Source organism: Acipenser ruthenus, chromosome 18 (genome assembly GCF_902713425.1).
Source record: "Acipenser ruthenus chromosome 18, fAciRut3.2 maternal haplotype, whole genome shotgun sequence".
Lineage (NCBI taxonomy): Eukaryota > Metazoa > Chordata > Actinopteri > Acipenseriformes > Acipenseridae > Acipenser > Acipenser ruthenus.
In genome coordinates, this window is record NC_081206.1 from 21,489,713 (window position 1) to 21,511,398 (window position 21,686).

Here is a 21,686-nt window from a genome sequence, read left to right on the forward strand (position 1 = left end):
TTCCTCCATTGCCACTGTCCCTGGTATGTACTTTAAGGAAGAGGTCTCATTTTCATAATAAAAAATAAAACAATCATAAAGAAAATATTTTTTGTTTAGGTCTTTAATTTATTTTACGGAACAAACAAGTACAAACGTTCTAAATACAAATGCAGAAACTTAAAACAATACAGAACAAGTCAAGCCAGCCCATAAAAATGTTTTAAAGAACAAGAAACTGTGGTAATTAAGCATAGTGAAAACATGCAATGAACAACAATGGTCAAGCTCAAAATGGTATGGTAAAGTATGGCACGCAAAAAAACTGCAGATCATTGTAAGCATTTGGAAATGAATGAGGAAACTGTACCGTGAAGGATGGCAAACAAACGTATTTAAAACAAAGTGAAGGCATTCTAAAAGATGCCCGCTCTCCCAAGCATCAAGCAATCAACTCAGTGGAGTCACTGAATTGCGTTTCCTGAATAGGCTTGTGAAACTATTCTTTGAAGGCAATTTAACTTCATACAGTTTCAGGAGAAAAACAACCAGAAGGATTCCTCCCAGAACAATTGCAGTTATGGTATTGATCAGGTACTGCGCTGGAAATGCCAGAGGAGGACCATCAATATAAATCTGCAAGACAGAAATACAGATTGCACAGATACACAGGTGTTGGACACAAAATTAGAAACATAACACTGTCTATTTGTGCAGGCAGATCCTAATCCCACCATTCTAAAAGTCATGAGCTTGCTTTATTGCTGACCCTTTGTCACAGTATTTCTATTGCATTTATCTGTGTTTTTTAGGGGGACAATAATTAATGGGATTCTTAAGTCAGATCAGTGTTAAAATAAATCCAGTGTGGCTTCCAGTGGTAGAACATTAACAGAACTACAGAATAACTGTCTAACTGTCACCTTCATTTGGAGAAACAATTCCTCATTTCCTTAGTCAAAAGAAATGTTTCTTCAAAGTATCCCTCAATGCAATTTTTTTTTTTTTTTTAGGTATACCTGAACTTCTTCCACCAAGTCACACAGAGAGATGCCCGGAATGACAGATATTCTGAAATGGAAAAGCTCCGAGCCCTGCATGGAAAGAGGAAGCAGTTAGCTACTGACCATTTCTCTCTGTGAGTGCTGCCTTTCATGTTCACTGGAAAACAATGCAAATATGGTTCTTGGTTGAAACAAAAACATGTTAGTTGTACATGAGGACTTATAACAACTGCACACGTGGTCTATATACAGGGAATTTAACATGGGCTGACTTAAAGTGGTCACTATAGGAAGGCAGTCTGTACTTGTATATACGGTGGCTCTTTTAGTGCAACATTGTGAAAGAACAATGCAACTCCCTTTAGGAAAGTGAGAGAAGCATTGAAGCAGCCCTACTGGCTCCTGATGTCTGCCTAGGTTCTAAAGCCCTTTTCATTGAGACCTTGTATAACATAAGTACAAAATACTGTGTATCTGCTTCAAAGAAAAGAAAAAGCATAAATGTGTTAGTATGAAGCAGATTTTAATATATTATATATATATATATATATATATATATATATACATATTATATAGCTAAGGACTCAGAAAGTATCCTGTATCCTCGTTTTATTAAACCAGTCCTGTTTGTTTCTATTGGCAGCAGATCAAGATCCATCCGATTTCAAATGGGACTCTGTCAGCCTCAGTTAGGATTTGCAATCTTATATATGCGATCTTTGACCTTTGTGTAACATCTGTTTGCTGATTGCATTGTATACTGCTGTCTGATGAGATTTTGTTTTATAGAATGATTTCTTGTTGATGGAAATGTGATATTGTCATCATGACCTAGGTTTAAATAATCCCAATCAATGCCCATAACAAGTTTCACTACAATTGAATAACTGGTTCTCTAGATATCTCTTAAAGTGATATGCACACTTTTTGATACAAACGGATGTAAAGACAGAACAAAGAGCAACTACATCAGTATACTGCAAGGACTTTTCAAAGCAACACTTCTTCTTTCATTAACCCTTCAGTCACTGAAAGTTACTTACATAAAAGCTGATCTGCAGTCCTTCAGGGTTATACAGGGTGCTGTTGAGACTGGTCCCCAGATACTCCCTCATTTTAAGCAGGCTTGGAACAGCATTGGTACCTAAAAGCATTAAATAAAACAAAGATTTACTGTACTACAAAATAAATGTATGTTAGTGGAAAACATATTGTAACATGTGCTAGAAAACTAAAAGCTTTGTATGAAAGTGTATGTGAATGGGCTCTTCAGGGATAAGAGCTTGCTTTAAACAGCTAGTCTAAAATGAAGTGTATCTGTTACAAGCCAGCGTAGGAAATACTGTACAAGCGAATTTGGAAATGCACGCCCCTTGTGTCCTAATTTACCATTTAAATATGCGCTAGGATCCAAAACATGCACTGTCAATTCAGGAAACCGAAATATAGGATGATATATACCAGGTGTGAAATTCCTAATTCCTAATTATTTCATTTTTTTTTTCACAAACAAAATGGTGCCAAACAAATTACACCTTGCTGTTTAGTCCTGGATAATTTAATCACAAGGAGCTTTAGATGCAACGCATTTCACAGATGAGGATTGCTATTTTAAATTAAATTAAAGCGGGTGGTATTACAAAGCAGCAGGTACCTGTGATTCGCCAGTTAGTTCTGTTGTTAACTTCGGTTACAGTGACAAACTGAGGAGCCTTCAGGGGCTGGTTGTCATGCCCAGGTCTTGTTAGAAACAAGGTGACGTTAAAATTGTTGACAGGATACAAAAATCTTAAAACCTGAACATAAACACAAAGACACACTCAAAAAAAGAGGACTGTATAAAAAACAACAACTCTGAAATCTGGGTATATGGGAATCCTTTCAGGTGATTACAAGTTCAGCCACTAACCTTAGATTAATTGCACAAAGAAATACAATTCCCTTGATACATTTTTTGTAGCCTCTGCTGCTGAAGAAATCTAAAGGCTGAAATACTGTATGACCATTCTGACAGGCTGATTGACATACCCTTTTCCTGCAATCTGAATGTGCAGCTAACGGTGAAAGCCTCATCTCCTCTGTACAGCCACATTCTGCTTGAGACGATTTTCCAGCACATTGCTTGTATGTTCCAGTATTCTACAAATAAGAATGAAAATATAAAATATACAAAGTCAAACAAACGACCAACAATACCCTCACAGCCTGTAGTAAAAGACTCATTTAATCTATTAAACCACTGTCTTCCCAGTCGAGATTAACAAAATCAGTGCACAGGTACAGAAAGACATGCACAGGTTTACTTTTGTATTCAATCAGTCAAGCGAGGCACACAGACGTGTGTGTGTGTGTCACCATATTCGCTATGTTAAAAGTTTCATGCTTGAGTGCAAGATCTTTAGAATTATGCCTACATGTTTAATGATTGTCAAAATCATATCAGACATAGGTGCTAACCTATTTTTACAATAGTAAATATACAGGCTCTTTTTTCTTTTGTACATTCGATTTTCATGAAACATTTTTTCCTCAATGTATAGAAGTTGTACAAGTGTTATAGAACACTTTGTTTTTGGTGTTTGGATTAGCACACAAATTAATGTAACACATCACTCACCACAGTATTTATTTGGAGCCTTGGAACTTTTCATTGAAACATCTTGCTGGTGGATATATCCAGGTAAACAATAGGAACTTGTCATTCTGGTTCCTTTCTGCTGTTTAATGTTAGTATCCAGGATTTTGCAAGTAGTCGAATTATATTAACACAATATTCACAGTTAAACTAGTTTATGATGTTAGTAGCCTGAGAAGTTCGTCCGTAAACAGAAGCTTATCAGAGGCTTGGTGGTCCAGGGGTTAAAGAAAAGGGCTTGATACCAGGAGATTCGTTCTAAGCCCCACTCAGACTCACTGTGTGTGACCCTGAGCAAGTCACTTAACCTCCTTGTGCTCCGTCCTTCGGATGAGATGTAAAACCAAGGTCCTATTGTAAGTGACTCTGCAACAACTGTTGATTCATAGTTCACCCCCTAGTCTGTAAGTTGCTTTGGATAAAAGCGTCTGCTAAATGACTAATTAATAATTAACACAGTGCTGTGATCCTGGAAAGTATGTTTTACACACTCAATATGTTTCTCTTTCACTTACAGGGATTTTACGTTTTGTTTACAGGGAATGGGTATAGAAATCTACATAAGTGCCTACTGCAATATTCAAAACTGACAAAAATGTATATATATATGTAAAATTATTATGCTCTGAAACATGGCTGTAATAACATGTTGTTATGTTGCATAAACTCTGACAGTGCAATATTCTAGACAGCTGTATTTTTTCTTTTTAGATTTTCAAACAGTGGAGGTGAAAAAGCATCCTTCTTTAAGCTTGTGTCGCGCTGCTGGTTGTATTTTTCTACAGAAACTTGCTTCCTTTTACAGCATTTCCACTTACATTGTTTACTTCTGTCACACCTCTCTTCTGAAAGGGGTCCCCCAAAGGGTTTCAGTGGCCTTCTTTTTCTTTTGAATGTAATAGCGGGAGATTCATATAAATTGAAATTATAAAAATAGACATGCTACTCATTAAGTTAGCAAAAATTGGTGTATAAAATCCAATATATTAACCTTAATATCACAGCATTGATTGGTAGCCAGTGTACACAGTATGGCTCTCCTGGGACTCCTGGTACAATGTTTTTTCCTCAGGTACTGAAGTCACACTGTGCTGCCCTCTTACTCACCTTAGAGATCTGGTAATATTGTCTAGGCCGTGGCTTGCTTGGGTCAGCATTGTAAATGTTATCAGAAACTGGGATGGCTATTCCGAGCTGGGATGGGGGTCTGTAGTTCACCTAGGAAATAACAGCACACACTAGTACACATCTTTAAATGGAACTGGTGAAAAGGACGCAGTGTAATGTGTATGTGATTAACGTATTCATCGATCGCTGTTTAAATCAACGTAAAGCTAAACACTAACAACACAGTTTTTGCTTCTTTTTTTTTTACCGGCAGGTCCATCAGGAGTTTGTTGCCCATGGAGTCAACTGGATTGCCATACAGCCACTCATCGGAGCTAATGAACCTATCTGGAATGTACGTGATACGCATGCTGGTCGGACAGAAGTTCCGCAGCCTGAATGTGAAGCTGGACAAGGAACAGAGCAGGGAGGCCTCCGGCACATATACAGATATTGTAGTCATGCCCTGTCAATAGAATAAAACAACACCTTTTAAAGAACACCAGGCAAGTCAAAGAAATCTGAATACCACTGCAGTCAGGAAGGGCCAGGAATGGCAACTGTGTATTGGAATTACAGAACACTCCTGCATCAAAATATGGTCTCCTTTTATAGTAGGATCAGGGCATATTAGCAATTCAACTACCTCACACTTTGCTTAACAAGCGTCAAGCCACAGCAGTTCCATCTTGATTTGGTGTGAAAATTCTCAAATAGAAACCTACATGGCTTGTTTGCAGGGGATTTCAGTGATGCTAGGAGGGGTTGCTTTATGTGCTGAATTTTACTTCTCTGTGTATCGGGCATAAGCATAGGAAAGACACGGCAAAGCACAAAATGAAAATGTAAATATACTGGAGTAAACTTTATTTAAAGCAAGCTACCTTACCTTTTGAAAAAACATGCTGAAGGCAGTAATGTTCAGAATGTGGTTGCCTAAGGAGTCCCAGCTATGAGCAGCTGTCACTTTCAGAAGTGAAGGATTCCCTACAATCACTTTCATGAGCTTCTTTTGAAAATAAGACATACCTGTCAATATAACATTGCACACTGGTTTGAAATTATTTAATCTACGCACTTTCAAAGCATGACAAAAAAAAAAGAAATTAAAATGGAACTAAGCACAAATGTCTGCAATAGTATGACACCCAAATAAAGCAAAGATCTTCTAAATGGTCTGTATTTTTACAAACAAAATAAAGGTATGATAGCAGCACTGCAGTAATTTGAACAGAGATTTCTTAACTGTAAACCAATTCAAATTTCATAGAAAGGTTATCACTATATGAGTAATAGTTTTGATTGAGCAATTTAAAAACATATGTTCCCAATCATTATTATTATTATTATTATTATTATTATTATTATTATTATTATTATTATTATTATTAATAAATAATAACAAATGTTATATTTAAATTACTACAACAGCTTTAGAAAAGTGTTTCACTTATATGTTTTCATCTACAGTATCGGCTAAATATCCTATGCTGTCTTTCGATTGGAAAAAACTGGCTTAATAAAAATGTGGATACCATCCATGCCAATGTGTGCACTGATCAAGACACAATATCTAATGTAAAGGATGTTTTTTCCGAGATGTCTGTTGTAGTACCAGATGTTTTAAAATGAAAAAAAACCATATAACATACAACAAGATTCCTGTAACATGTGCTTCTTTCAAAACTGCACCCCTCAAATCTATTTAACATGTGTGACAGGTAAGATGTATGGAATTATCTTGTTAGCTACAACCACTTTAGCATACCTGACTAATAGACTTAAAGTCATTTATCATACGATATGCAACACAGGGAGGAAGCCCTAAAATCTTGGTGTGAGAAACAATGGGGGCTTACCTGACTCAGAGACTGAAGCCTTGAAGCTGAAGCTCATCGTTTCTTGGATTACGATGTACACCAGAGAATTTGTCTCAAAATCACCAAACGACTGCAGACTGTGCCTGCACTCTCCCTCTGTGATCTTCCATGTTCTTTCATACCCAAAGCCAAAGTTAAACAGCATCCACTGTGCTGGGTTGTAGGTTTTATCTTTACGCACCAATTTTGGCATTGTGGAAATTGCAATGACACTCTTGGCATTTACCACGTCAGTGATTAAAAAGCTGCTAGTGCCTGGAATCACTATTGTTTTCCCAATATCCGTCAACTGAAAGCCATCAGTGGAATCTGTTAAATAATACATAAATAAATAAATAGACGAACAAACAAACAAGTAAATAGAATTGGGTTTTTTGTGGGGTTTTTGTGAAAAAAGCATCCCTGGTAGCATGATCTAAGTGGCACGTCTTATCAGATAGAATGGTTTGTAAAATCTCCTGCCTGTCACTCAGGAGCGAATGCACGCACCCACACGGCAGACGGCTACTCCGTCACAAGCATTAATACCCTGTATCTTTCTAAACAAGGGGTTTATGGGAGCTCCCTAATAAAAGCTGAATCTCAAAACAATAATTGTGTGAATATAGCAATTGTTACAGCTATGTATAATGGTATTTAATCCGCCTTTTTAGATATCCGCCTTTATTCTGGTCCCACGGCAGGTGGATATGCGACGGATTACTGCAATCCAAAAACTCAGCTGTGTGTGAAACAGCAGGACCAAACAAGCGTGTCACATTCCAGGCCAATAACCTTATATCACTATTAAGCTCATAAATTACACAGGGGTTTATTTCAATGATCCAAACGATGGCAGATCTTTATAACGCCACTCTAAAAGATATAAACCTGTTTTTGTTTTGTTTTTTTAATCATTAAAAGTGCTATGCTTTGGGGCAGACTTGTATATGGATACATAGAAATTACAGTAAGAGTGATTGCTTGTTGAAATATACAGTAGATATAGTTTTTTGGGTCTTACTAACAAAACTATACAAAAAAATGTATATATGTATATAAATATATATATATATATATATATATATATATATATATATCATTCCGTACTCACCAGTATTATACAACTGTAGATCAACACTACTGTTTGATACGTCACGAACAGTAAGTGAGTAACTCTGATTTGGGTCTGTGATTAAAGGTTCACCATTAAACATCTCCAGTATATCTACCACAGCAACAGCCAAGAAATGATTAGATATGTGAGTCGTGTACACTTCTGTTATCACACCCCTTCCACCTGAACTGAAACCAAGATTAAGGCATTACTTTTACTGAAGATGTCACATCACCATTACTTTATACTATAGAGTTACAGTGTCATTTCCTTTAACATGTTTTTAGTTGGCGAGTGTTCAAATTATTATTTTACTTATTTGATGAAAGAAGGATAAGACAGCATATTCAAAAATACTAAAAAAAACTAAAATTCAAAGACAAACATTTCGACTGGAAGTTTTTTTCTATGTCTTGGAAAAAAACAACAACTTTATTTTGTGTTTATTAACAGGTATATAACAGGTTTCATTCCGTTTCAATTAACACCTAATGACTTAAAACATGTTTGAGGGAATTATTTGAAAAATCTCTGCACAGTAGCAGTCGAGCAGCAGTTATCAGATGCTGGGGAAATATGGAGGTGTCCTTTTGCTTTTTCAGTGAGACAGTTGTTTTACCTTAGTTGTATCACTTTGCCAATATAGGAGTTGGAGAGCTTGGGAGATGAGTCAACAGCGGATGGATTTGCAAGGTAAGGACCGAATTCGTGAAACAGTGCTGTCTTGTCCCCGATATACTGAAGGGCAAGGGGTCTGTCAAAGCCCAAGTCATCATCCTAGTGAAAACAATGGAAATAAAAGTGTTCAAACAAACGTTCACAAACACAAGCATATGTTACAAAGCTGTTGAAAAGCATGTTAAAGCAATGCTCTACCTGACGAACACAAATGTACTGTACACACATGTATGTATAAAACAATATAATGTTTGTAATATTTAAATTTACATGCTGTTATGGTACTTCCATTTTTTACATTGTGGCATTTCTTCATGCTGTGCTTCCGTAGGTATGTTTTAGGTAACTCTGCATATCCAATGACAGCCAGGTATTTAAATTTCGGCTGAAGAAAATAGATCAGTGAACAGCCCATGCTCAGAGAATTGGAGCATGATTTGAAATTAGCCAACACATAAACAATGTTTCCATCATGAAAAGGTCTCCAAAACAGATGTTTTATATATATATATATATATATATATATATATATATATATATATATATATAAAAAGTTCAACCAGAAAATGTTCGAATAGATTTCAAATATTAGCACAAAAGTTGCCATTCTGACAACGCATGCTGTAACAACACAATAGCGCTACCCTAAGTGCAAATCGTGCTCATTGTCCTTCTCATGCTGTCACGCTCCATAAAAGTTTTTATTTGTATCTTCTTTCTATCTCTGCTACAGCTAAAAGCTAAAAATGTTTGTCTAGTTGTATGCATTTGAAAATTACTGAGCCACTGCAGCTCTGTACTCACCATCATCAACGAAGCTGGATCGATGTTTTCCACTTTCAGTCCATTTGGACTGTGTGCGTCTAAAGCCAGGAGGATTAAAGAGCCCAGGTGATCACAGTACAGGTTTGAGAATTCTGATTTTGTCTTGTTCAGCTTGCTGTATCTCAACGAACCTTGAAAGGAAAATGTTTCAGTTCAGAAGGGGGAGCATTAAAATACTTATTCGTACAGCAGCCAACATATTTTACACTCTCTTCCTTCTTACCATGGGGGTTTCTGTCTTACATTTTCATATAGGAAAGAGCAAAATGTGTATTTTAATTTGAAAAAAAAAGACTCAAATCTCTGGGGATTGCTCTGAACATCTTCAGTCTGTCTCAAGTAATTAAAAAAACAGAGCTTGTTTAAAAATGCTAAAATTACAATATTTCAGTACTGTTTTTTATCTATTAGATAAATGTTAAAGTTACAAACTAAGACAAACCCAGGTTCTGGAAGCATTACTAAATGCTCACGAAAGAGAGGTTCTACTAAAGCATTTGTCACTTTCATAGAACAGATATTACCAATACTACCACATTCAAATATGTTCTAAGATAACTTTTTGTCTTACATATGTAGAGTGAGTGCGTTTAGCTTAATCTGTGCAATGCTATCTGATTTAGTCAACTACAGGCACAACTGATGTCCACTAGTCTACTGCCCTGCTGTAATGGACACTCATTTACCTGTCTTGCTGAAGTAGATGTTGCCGTAATTTGTTACAAATACCACTGCCTGTTTGTGAACACACGAAATTAACTTCACAAACTTTTCACTAGCCGAACTGATGATCTTTTTAAATGTGTTGCCTCCATCTTCTGAAGACCACACCTGTGGATAAGGACACCAAATCGACAACAGAATAAACAGGTTTATTCATGCTTTCATCAACACATTCTATTCATTGTTTGAGAACGCTTACACACACTCACAAATAAATCAACCTCTACCCAATCATAAGCTCACAATTTCATTGCTTTCACAGCTAACAAAACGTTCCCAGCATATCTGAGTCATTAAACCCTCTAAAGATGAGTTTATGGGGGTAATCCCAGTGCCAGGGTGTTTAGTGCTTGTGCCCCTTTCCTTGAAATTTACTCTGGAGTACTGATCTTTTTTTTTTTTTTGTAATGAGGTAGAACTATTTGGTATAAGATGATGAAGTGAATACTCCCATGAAAGTTAGTTTTCATTAACACAATTTCTCCACTAGAGGTCACACTTTCACAACATTATTCACCAGTCACTTCTGAGAGGAACAGTTTAATACAACGAAAGGGAGTGCTGTTGAACAATGCTCCCAGATGTATTCCACTGCAGTGCAGCACGCAGTAATAACACAATGTTAACAGGTTAAAAACTTTTAACTTGCTGAGGCATGTTTTTAAGATGGTTACATTATTGCTAACAGCAAGTAAGTAAATAATAGCAACAGTTTTCTTTTTTTATGTTGGACCATTAAGTACTGTCAAACCCTCTTAATATCATTTCTAAGGGACTGAGCAAAAGTATGACAATAAGCAGAGTTGACTTTTAACAGTGCACCAAAATAAAGATGTGTTCAATCAACAAATATTCCTGTTTTGCTGTGGCACTTAAACATGGTACTAGATAATAGCCATTAAAAAATATATACTTTACAGTCAATGACACTACATGTACATACATTGTAATAATTTAAAACATAAGAAAATTGCAACCATGCACATTGCAGTGTCCTGCGTGCTATACTGGGCCACTGCACTTTCTATTCAGTTATATTGAGCAAAGCTTCTCCCTATTGACTCCCATTACAATCTGGCTGGCACAGTGCCAAGAGGCTGTCAATGCTCACCTGAACACAGAGACTGACAATTGTGCAGTGATATTCAGGGGGCTACATTAGGACCACCAAACTTGTGACCTGTCAGATTGGAATCCAGGCCTCCAAAGGTGGAAACCACAAAAAAAGCCAGCGTGCTGCTCTTGTGAGGTGTTGTTTGATTCACTAGAATTATATAAGCTGTGTGTGAGTTGTGGGCAGCTATTCAGCAACAACCATCACAAAATAGAAGGATCTCTGGGTATGAAGGGGGAGTAGGGAACCTTATGACTGGCTTGATGAAATGGCACAAAAGAGATCTGATAATTTCACAGGGAAGTAAACTGTTTGCTGTCTTGTGATGTCTACCTCTGCTCCGTAGACATAAAGCTGATGACTGTTTGGGTCGAAGGATATTCCTTCTGGAAGAAATTCAAACTGGAATGGTGGAAACTTGATCTGTTTGTTCAACTGAGAGTATATAATCGAGTACACAGTCACGAATGCCTGGTTCTGTATTGGGACAAAAAAAAAAAAACAATGTATAGATTTTACAGATCTTATTATCATTAAACATGTAGGCATGATAGATAAAGAGATTCATAATATACTACCTTATTTAAGGAAAGAACTATTCCAGTATCTTGTTGCACATCGTGTATAAGGGAAGCAGAACTGTTTCCATGTTGGAGACATCTATACCAATCTGTGAAGGGATCAGTGCTGTAGAGACATGGCAAGTTCTGAAAAAAAAAAAGACACAATGAAAACAACTGATTTATTTATTTATTTTTAATGAATTGTAATGCCAGCTGAACCTTTTCTGGGAATTCTGAACTGTTTCTAGTAACACTATTCCACCTTTTGGATTATCTTTTGCAAAAATTTAAAAAACATTTACAGGGAAACACCTGCGGTATGTGGTACATATCCGACACTGTATGTGTTCTGTAATTAGACGAATGGGTTAAACTGATGAAACTAAACCCCACTGTGATGAACCACAGTTTGTTCAGTGCATTTTACAGCAGAAAGTATCACCCTGAATTGCATCAACCACCCATCCTTTGGATATCCTAAGATTACCCCCGTCAGCCATTAGAGGAAGCAGCTGGTTGATTACTAACAATAGGGCCCTATAGGGGTGGGGACAATTTCACTCTCCAGGTGAAAAGTTCATGAAAGTGCAAAACTGTCTGAATACCAGGCCTGTAAACAGAGATTTCTTTAACGCAGTTTAATAGCAGGTATCATGTTTTGGTGTGGTGGGTGACCAGCTTTTAAAAATGTTCTAGCAGGTGATTTTCATTTTTGTCATTGTACTTATAAGAAGGATCTACCTGGTTATTGGCAATCGGCTTGCTGGATGTCAGGCTTAAATAATCTTCTAGATACAAAATAACAAACATGCACAAATTAGCTGGCATTTAACAGCTACATGCATAAACATTCAACTGATTTACACAGAGATATTTTGGTACCGTGTCACATTAATCATATACCCTTGGTGGTCACTTATAAAACCATTTCAGAAATTCAGTTTTTAAGCATTCCCCTTGGTTGAAAAATGGCATTATGTAATAAGCTGTAGGCAGTAAGGTTGATAAATAACCAAGCAGAAACAGCAACAAATTATCATTCAGAACACGCATAATATTAAACAAGTGAGAGATTAAAATCATGAAAGTTTAGATAGCATGAATTGTAATATGTTCCCCATAATATGTTTCATCCCTGTGATAAGTGCCAAAAAGGCAGTATTGGTGTTCTAATGATGAATGGACTTTTCAAAATGATTCTTACCATGGAAACTCTCCATGTTAGAGAAACACAAAGGAGTGTACAGCAATTTGTAAAGGGAATGATCCACCTTAAAAAAAAAGCAGATTCATGTTCATTAAACAAATATGTCAGTAACATACTTCACGTATTTCTGCAAAGGCTGAAAAGTATGGATATACAGAAAGAAAATACAGACCGCATTTCTCCAGATTCTGATTACTCTCATTTTCACTGTGCATAAATAAATCCTCTATTTAAATTTTACTTATAGCACTAGCAGTATTAATTTTACTTATAGCACTAGCAATAAGACAGGCAGTGATAATCTTCAATGCTATACATTAGCAGTTGCTGCTGCTCACTCCAATGGTCAGAATGCAGCATTACATTTGAAATATTTGCCTGAATTAACATACTATTCACTGTAAGAATGGAAAAAAGACAGACCAACAGATACTAAGCACAAAAAATAGGGGTTGGCTTCTACTCAATTGAAAATAATTCAAAGATCTGCATACATAATTCTTCTTACCTCACTTTAGCTCAATAAAACAAGTCCCTTATCATTTTGCAATGTATTATTCTGTTTTCTATATAGAATTTATACTTTAACGTAGCAGAAGTCAAGTTTATCTTGAAAAGGTCACACTAGAGTTACTACACCTTGAAGGCTTTGTACAGTATATAAACCAACATATAGATCTCTATTGTCTCTTTATTCTGATCACTATTTATTATTTTTTAATTCAACCATGTTATACCAGCTTTATCACTGACCTCAGCTGAAATGGGTAAATCCAACTTTTTGAACTGTGAATAACAGAAAAGCAAATATTTTCTTTCAGATTATAGAAAGGACTTCAACTTTTTAAAATATTTAGACACTTCCTCTATTAGCTAGCAACTTCTTGCTTTAGAATTGTTCTCAATGTTTGAACTTCATACTAAATTATAAAATTGGTGGGTTTGTTTTGCTTTGTCATGTGCCTAAGTAATTTCTCCCCAGTTTAGACTGTCCAACTATGTTCCCTCACCTCCCCACAACAATTTAGGAGAACTGAAGGTCAGAGGGTGTCCTCCAATCCCACAACTAAGTCAATATCTCTTTATACCCAGGAGCTCGAAAGCAGTTGTCGGCGAGCTACCTCTGGAGGACAAAGGTCGGCCCCTGAGCTAAGCGGGCGCCTGGCCAGTAGGGCCAACTGTATCACTATGAGGAGAAACCAATAAATTGGTTGTTTAACTAAAAGGTTTCTTACACTTTAAATTGCCATGAATGTTATTCTCCAATTGACTTTTCCTGATAAAGTTAAAAAGATGATTTCAACTCACAGTTTGTGCAAGAACCTTAAACAAAAAGAAATACCAACATTTAAATTGCTTTTAACTGGGGATGTCAGATTTTCACTAATGAAGAGACCCCGAGTGGTCAGGATTAGCAAGTTAAAGCTGGTCAGAGTGACATCAACGACTGCCAGTCCATTACAGTCTGAAATAAAGAAAAGAAAAGTTTAAGGGTCTCACTGTAGAAGGAAATTCAAAAGCACTTTCCGATATTGCTGAACCTTACGATAGCAAATTTAAAAACAGGCCAGTACTGACTACAGCAATGGGCAAAAGTTTTGCATCACACTATATAATTAACTAATTTTGCTTCAAAGTCGAATGAAACCTGCTGAATAATGTTAAGTTAACATATTGAATTACATACCGCCTGTAGTTTTCCATATACTTAACAAAAAACTGACAAAAATTTAAAAATGCGACATTTTGAAATCTAACATTAGTGTGCTCCGCAGGGGTGGAATGACCTTCCGAAAGATGTCAGGACTGCCCAGTCCCTGACCACATTCCGGCGCCTCCTTAAGACTCACTTCTTCAAACAGCACCTGTAGAACTCCTCTGTTTGTATCCTGGGACACTATCACCCTTCATTTAAATGTGCTTTATTTTGCTCTTATCTGCCCCCTATTTTACTGCATTTAATCCTGTACTTCAGAATACTGTAATCTGCCAAGTGTTTAACCTGTAGTATTTTGTATTTAATCATATCCTGATGTAACTATCACTATTTAATCATATCCTGATGTAACTATCACTATTATCTGCTGTATTATTGAATTGTGGTTTGTCACACTTGAACAAAAGTTATTGTATTTCTTGCTCTTATTGTATTACTTGTATTGTAACACTTGAAATGTATTTGCTTACGATTGTAAGTCGCCCTGGATAAGGGCGTCTGCTAAGAAATAAATAATAATAATAATAATAATAATAATAATAATAATAATAATAATAATAATAATAATAATAATAATAATACTATTATGGCTTCCGATAGACTTTTTGAAATATAATTTTGTAGTTTCTTTGATTACATGATGTTAAATAAAAGAACTAAATTATGTTCATATATATATTTTTAGGTCTAAACCCTAAAATGCTAGGTGATGCAAATGGCCATAGCCGTACACTTACTTGTTAGCTGTATTGTCTTAATTGTTTGTGGCGACCCTCTATGAAACAGACTTACCACCATTGAGTAAGGCACACAAGCTATCCGTACAATTGAACCAGCGATTGTCCATAGACGTAAACCCAGATTTGGTCACGATAAGAATTATACCTGTTATTTTGAAAATGACAAAGAATTTATTATATTATAAACCTTTTCAACCTCTTTAATTAAGCCCCATGTTTTCTGTGAAACACATGTCACTTTGCTAGCATGCAATACCACACTGCCACCTATCAACTATGATTCACTGTGTCGTTCTACATATTGAGACTGAAGAAGTGACTAGAGCTCCACATCTATCAATTTGTAAAGAACCACCAGAGGTAAAAGAAAACATGCCATCGTAAATTTGGAGATGTAACAATTAAGAAACTAAATCAAGCAGGTAGGCATTTCTGCCTTCATCAGTAATACTGTGCTGCTGCTTCGGATCTTGTGCTGTGGCAGGTAGCGCACAACCATAACTTTAATGACCCAGCATGCTGCTTCTCAATCTTTATTTTTAATAAAGAATAATACAAGTAAATTCGTGCTGCAAACCACACACAGGTGGTTAAATCAAAGCTGAAAAAAGAAGGATGACGTCACTATGAAAGGTGTTTCAGGTTCCAGGTAAACACCACCTGCTCGACTACCCAAGATAAGGCACATGCCAGGATTTGTGCCAAACCTACGCAAATTCTTATCAAGAAGGTGGGATACAAACTATGGACAACTTTTGTAGCAAAACAAACAGCATCCCGATTGCAAACAACTATTAAAAGAACTGCCGACTGCATACTTCATGTTCCTGTAATACAGAAAAGGAGAACATTTGAGGATACACAATTGAGGTAACAGGGTGTTCAAGTAATTTTCCGAGCTCAAGCACCATGTTTAACATTAAGCAGCAACATCATTTTTTGCATATTTCATATACTGTATGGCTGGATCAGTGATCAGCAGCATATTAGCAATCTCACGCAAAACTGTTTTAAGTTTCTTAAAAACATATTTTTCACTTGCAGTATTTGTAACATTTTGAAACATACAAGATCTAAAACACTAAAAATAAGTGTCATTAGTAATACTTCACATAACACACGGTTTGATATATTTCCTGTGAACTTGTGCACTAAACAGAGTTTTATGACTTAGTTTGTTTCTACATTCTGCCATCCTTACAAATGTCTGTGCAAAGATTCATTACATTTAAGCAAAAGAACTCAAGAACTTTTGCTAGGAATGTTCATATCTAGTTCCGATTATTGTTATTTAATATTCCCCTTTTCTATATTTCTGAAACAGAAAATCTCTTGAATTATTTGCTATTATAGATCAGTTCATTAGGCCAACAACTTGATGCTCTTTAGCTTATTTTATTCTATTTGGCAACAACTTAGAATCAATTCTTTCCACACATTTTAAAGAGTGTAAAAACAAATATGAAAGACAGTGTCATACAACCTGCTGATGTTTGGGGTGCAAATACTGGAGCCAAGACAGCAACATCATTAGCGCATGGGCTTTTTGAAACTTGGAGGTTCACCGCATTGTTGATGAAAGTGCCAACCTCAGAGGAAGAGATTGGGGTCCCAATTGTCCACTGAAGGAGAGGCTCTGGTAAAAAAAATGAAAGTCAATGTTCTTATATCTCTTTATGGAAACAAGGTTCTTCTGTTAATTAATTAGGTATCAGGAAGCAACTTTTTATCTATAGGATTGAAATATCTGAATAAATCAAAATGCAAGTATAAGATAAACAAAGAACTAAAGATCTTCAACAGAATAAAAGAGAGACCTGTGATGACATTGCTAGTGCTAATAAAAGAAAATTGATTTTAAAACCTTGGTTAGTGTTCCTTTACGTAGCCCTTTAGTTGTTAAATAAGTGGGCAAATTCTCTATTTGTTAAGCTTGTGCAAATAAACAGTGGAAAAACAGTGTACCTACAGTAGGTGAAACATTTTGCACAGTAAATCTAAAAAATAAAGCGGTGCATTTTATGTAATGTATAAATATTAAAGTAAACTCATAACTAAAAGTCTTTATCAATGTCATTCATTTAAAGCATTTATTTATTTATTTATTTTATCATTGGATTGAATTAATGGCTTAAACTTACAATAACCAAAGCTTTAAAACATTGTCTAACGCATCACAAGCCAATCAACATTCTCACATGAACCATACTGTTTTGCTGTGGATCTTTTGATCTCGGAAAGTTCACTTCCTGTGCCAGAGGTCATAGAACCGCATCTCTTTGTATGTGTTGGTTAATGTGTGGTCCATCAATACTAACTCTTCCATCAACATAAGCTGTCCTTCGACACAGCTCTATACCTCGCACTGTGTCCAGGAGGGTGCCTTCAGTGCTGAATATGTCCAATCCGTGATGCATTTTGAATTGCAAATACCACTCATCCACAGGAGCCACGTCTGACAGAGAAATAATAATAAAAAAAAACAAAAACCTCATAACAAACCAAATCAAATTCAGATATCACTTTCATAACATCTACTTACTGAAATGTGCTCGGTAATTCCTTCCTGTGTGGTTCGTTTTTTAAATGGAGTCAACTAAATAAACAAAATAATTCTATGCATTTCCGTCAGCTGCACAAGTCTCAGATATGCAATTTTGAAACACATGTTAGAGCAAACATGCATTTTGATTTTAAAACATGATCACCTGGCACTACACTAGTTTAAAGAAAATGATCACTTTCCATGCCTTGCTCTAAAGAAATCTGTTACATTGGCATCATGTCACCTCAGCAATGCCTTCTGGGTCAAAGCATGGGACTGGCTGAAAGCATGTCAGTCAACAGGTGAAGCAGCTGATTGGTTAATGACAGGAAAAAAGCTGTTCAAGGGATGGGGAGAAATTCACCCGCCTGGTAAAAAAGGACCAAAGAAATGCAACACTATCTGAAAGCATGGCTTATAAACAGAAGTATCACGTTTTACAATGAAAATACATGACATGTTTCAAAACTGCCCATTTGAGGTCTGTATAATGAATAGGAGTGCACAACAGTTTCAGAATGACAGCCATCACACAATACAACACAACATGGTATTTTGTAATTGGCCAGTAAATTATATAGTAAAGGGGCACAGTACATTTACATACATGTGCTATATAATGTATATTTATTTAGCCCTTTCTGTTTGCTAAGACTTTTACCCTACACAAGATGAGAATAGGTGCTGTTGGTAAAAAAAAAAAAAGGCTGGGAAAGGAAGACTAAATGTTGCAGTGGTTTAATTCACTAGCCTCTCATGCTTTTCACCTCAAATCCTGCCGAGGTTTCAGATGAATGTGTTCGAAGGTCTCAGTGTAGCCCTGAGTGGACATTATTCAACAGCACAAACCCGCCACAATTAGAGAGGCCCAGGATGGAATGGCAGGGGGTGTTCATGTCAGGACTGATGTGAAAGGAAGCTAGTGCCTGCATTTAGTCAGTCCCATTGTCACTCATCTTTTATTAGAACTAATTTCTCAATATTAAAAAAAGGCACAAAAAAAAAGACAGAGGATACCTGCATTAAGTGTGATGTGATTTCGGGGGATGTCAATGCTCCATGTGGTCGTGTTCTACAATACAAGAAATAAATCAGTCGATATTTTTATTTTATACTCACTGAAGTTAATACGTCGTTTGAAGGGCGTATCTTATTGTATTTAATAAGAGATGTCATCTAATGCAGCTCTGGCTGCTCAAACTGTGCAATAGGATCTCCTATAATAAGACTCCATAAACACCACATGTAAATTTATTATAAATAACAAGAAACAAGTACTGTACTCTGGAAGAACTGAAAAATTAAAAAAAAAAGTTGTTTTGTGCCATATGTTATATGCATGGGATTACATCTATACACAGGACACGATGTAGTGGAATTTCACAAGGAAAGTATGTTTTCTACCTAGAAAGGTAGTAATTTGCCATGCTTCACAATGCTTTTACTATGCATGTTTTATAAGAGACATCCTATGGTGTCATGAGCTGACAGATAGTAAAGCATGGTAACTTCAGAGAATGGGAAAGCGAATAGTAAATAGCAAAATGATTGCGCAAATGTGTTCAACTTCAGTGCACATTGAGTTCTTACCAAGCTCATCTGAAAATTGAAGACAGCTGCATGGGTCCTGTTGTAAAGCTTCAAGCTTGGTGCGAGTCCCTTTGAGGTATACAGAGTTGAGAATATATCCTGGTTTTCAGAATTGCTGTAATCATTGTGCAAATAGCAGTTGATTTTCTGAAACAGAAACACAAACATATACACACTGAAACAAAAGATACAGTGAATTATAAAATGGTAAGAATAGAGGGAGCACTCTCATTGGTTAACAAGTGTTCCAACCTGTGCAGATATGTCACCATAGCAGCACAGCTTGGAACTTTTAGAACCATTCTACCTGATTCACTTGGTGTTCTGTGACTTTGACCTGGAGGTCAAAAGTTTCCCACAATCATTGTATATGCCTCCGTCTGCCTGTGTGACAGTGACCCCCATAACCTACTTTATGTGTGTGTTATGGAGTTTGAAGGACAGACAAAAGGAAAACATCTTTCTGTTATACTGTGTCCTGCTTTGAGGGCTGTAGATGAAGACCAATATTTGTAAACACCGAAGGCATTTGAAACTGTGCTTCTTTAATCTACAAACTCACTAAATTCTCCAATCCCAGGTACAGTCGTATTCGGTCACTTTTTTTGTCAGCGTTGCACTGAAACTGCGTCGGCACCTCTTCCAACTGAAAGAAAAATAAAAGTAAAATACAAATGAATTCTGTTTTGGTTCTTGGTTCCTGTTATTAACTGTTCATAATGAAAGGGTAATGTTAGAGCTGGGGCTAGGACAAGAATAATACAATAGTTATAAGGGGGTGATGTAAATAGTAAGGGATCATGCAATACTTACACCACTGCTGTGTATAGGAACTGTTGTCTTATTATTTACATAGCACAAATAATACATAGACGTGGCCTATGTTATCTGATGAAGCATGCACCAGACAGATAACCAACCACATACACACAAGACAAGCTGAGGATCTTAACAACGCTGATTTTACTAGAATCATGTATTCAGGTATCTGCAGCCTTGAAAAACAGTGCAGGCAGAGTAAGAAGCGCACAGTAAGTGAAAGATTATAGTCAAATGCAATCCAAAACGTATGGTACTGTGTTAGTATATATTATTTTCCTCATTGAAATATATGTCAATGTACAGTTAACTGCGTTGTATATTACTATTACACAACGACTTACCACAAAAAAGGATTGCATAAACTTGGGTATCTCATGAATAAAAAGGGCATTCACAGTAGACTGGCTGTGGGACACCACACAGGGGTCTTTAATTAACTGTTAACTATTTGTGCAACAGAACCCAGAAGCACTCAGTATGACTGCAAAAAAAATCAAATAGGGATACATCAAATAATGCTCACCCCTGGCTAACTTTCACACCCGTGAATTTTTGCCTAGGCTGATTCTCACCCACTGAATTTTATTTTAGGCTTGACTGTAGCACAGTTGGCCCCAAGGCAAATTATTTTGTTTGAACTATTTTTTTTTGCAACCTATATTCGAACTTACTGTCGACTCCGCAGGACAGAGCATGGCAGCACCAACTGCAATATACCAGCTGACCAGTCGCACCTGGGAAGGGCGGGAAGAGAGCACTTACTAAGCTTTTCAGACACTGAATTATTAATAATAAATAAAGGTTATCATACATAATTTCTTCAGCAAAAGCAGCATGGTTTCATTACATTTAATGACCTTTTGACGGTTAATCTGAAATACAAGCACATGTTTTCTACTAAGGAAGGGTTGTATTTTGTACTACACTTTGCTAGGCTTTTATAACATTTTTATAACACAAATAAATCATCATTGACCATCTGGATTGTAGCAAAACAACAACAACAAAAAAAATACCTATTACTTAGTAAACATGATGACACGTGTTTTTGCTCCGTCGGTTAACTTCACATCACAAAGACATGTGCAGAGGGAATTAAATATTTTGATGGTACAGTAGTATAGGTGTGATGGCGATGACAAATAATTCGTTTATTTAGTAAAATCTGCTTCAATAAATACTCAGAAAATACTTTTATAATAAGATTCCTAAAACATAAACAGTCCAGTAAGGCAGACAAATTTGTCCGACACCAATCGTCACACATTCGTAATTTGTGATATTATTTACATACTTGCCGGTTCATTTTTTATATTTTAGTACCATGGGTAAACTTTCTGTAATCAAAGTCCTTTTCAATTTAACTATACAACACTGAAAATAAAAAAACGATTAAGAAAAACCGCCTTTACTTGCACCTGTTGCCCCAACTTCCGACGTCAGTCGGTGGTGTTCTGGGTA

General features: G+C 36.3%; 1 protein-coding gene across 2 annotated transcripts; it reads right to left on the bottom strand.

Moving 5' to 3' along the window:
• Window positions 1-107: 107 nt before the first annotated feature.
• Window positions 108-21,655, bottom strand: LOC117422072 (cation channel sperm-associated auxiliary subunit beta-like). Of its 2 annotated transcripts, XM_058991503.1 has the most exons (27): window positions 21,520-21,655; window positions 20,897-20,959; window positions 19,966-20,049; window positions 19,404-19,550; window positions 18,831-18,885; window positions 17,628-17,723; window positions 16,752-16,904; window positions 15,321-15,413; window positions 14,158-14,276; window positions 13,565-13,597; window positions 12,809-12,875; window positions 12,346-12,392; window positions 11,620-11,748; window positions 11,375-11,518; window positions 9,891-10,035; window positions 9,184-9,335; window positions 8,321-8,478; window positions 7,699-7,889; window positions 6,585-6,914; window positions 5,615-5,754; window positions 4,994-5,191; window positions 4,726-4,836; window positions 3,012-3,122; window positions 2,634-2,779; window positions 2,027-2,123; window positions 999-1,073; window positions 108-615 (listed from the first exon to the last, which is right to left on the bottom strand). In XM_058991503.1, the coding sequence occupies exons 1-27, from the start codon at window positions 21,529-21,531 to the stop codon at window positions 430-432; spliced, it is 3,282 nt and encodes a 1,093-aa protein (XP_058847486.1). In that variant the 5' UTR covers window positions 21,532-21,655; the 3' UTR covers window positions 108-429. The 2 variants fall into 2 exon arrangements, with proteins under 2 accessions (XP_058847486.1, XP_058847487.1); XM_058991504.1 differs by lacking the exons at window positions 108-615; window positions 999-1,073; window positions 2,027-2,123 and having other exon boundaries at window positions 2,634-2,723.
• Between the last annotated feature and the right edge of the window lie 31 nt (window positions 21,656-21,686).

Bases quoted from the DNA above. Each gene is read 5' to 3' on its own strand.
- LOC117422072 (XM_058991503.1), bottom strand. The intron at 12,393-12,808 runs GTAAGAATCATT...TTTTGTATCTAG, and splicing joins TAACATGGAGAGTTTCCATG to AAGATTATTTAAGCCTGACA. The intron at 11,519-11,619 runs GTAGTATATTAT...GTCCCAATACAG, and splicing joins TAGTTCTTTCCTTAAATAAG to AACCAGGCATTCGTGACTGT.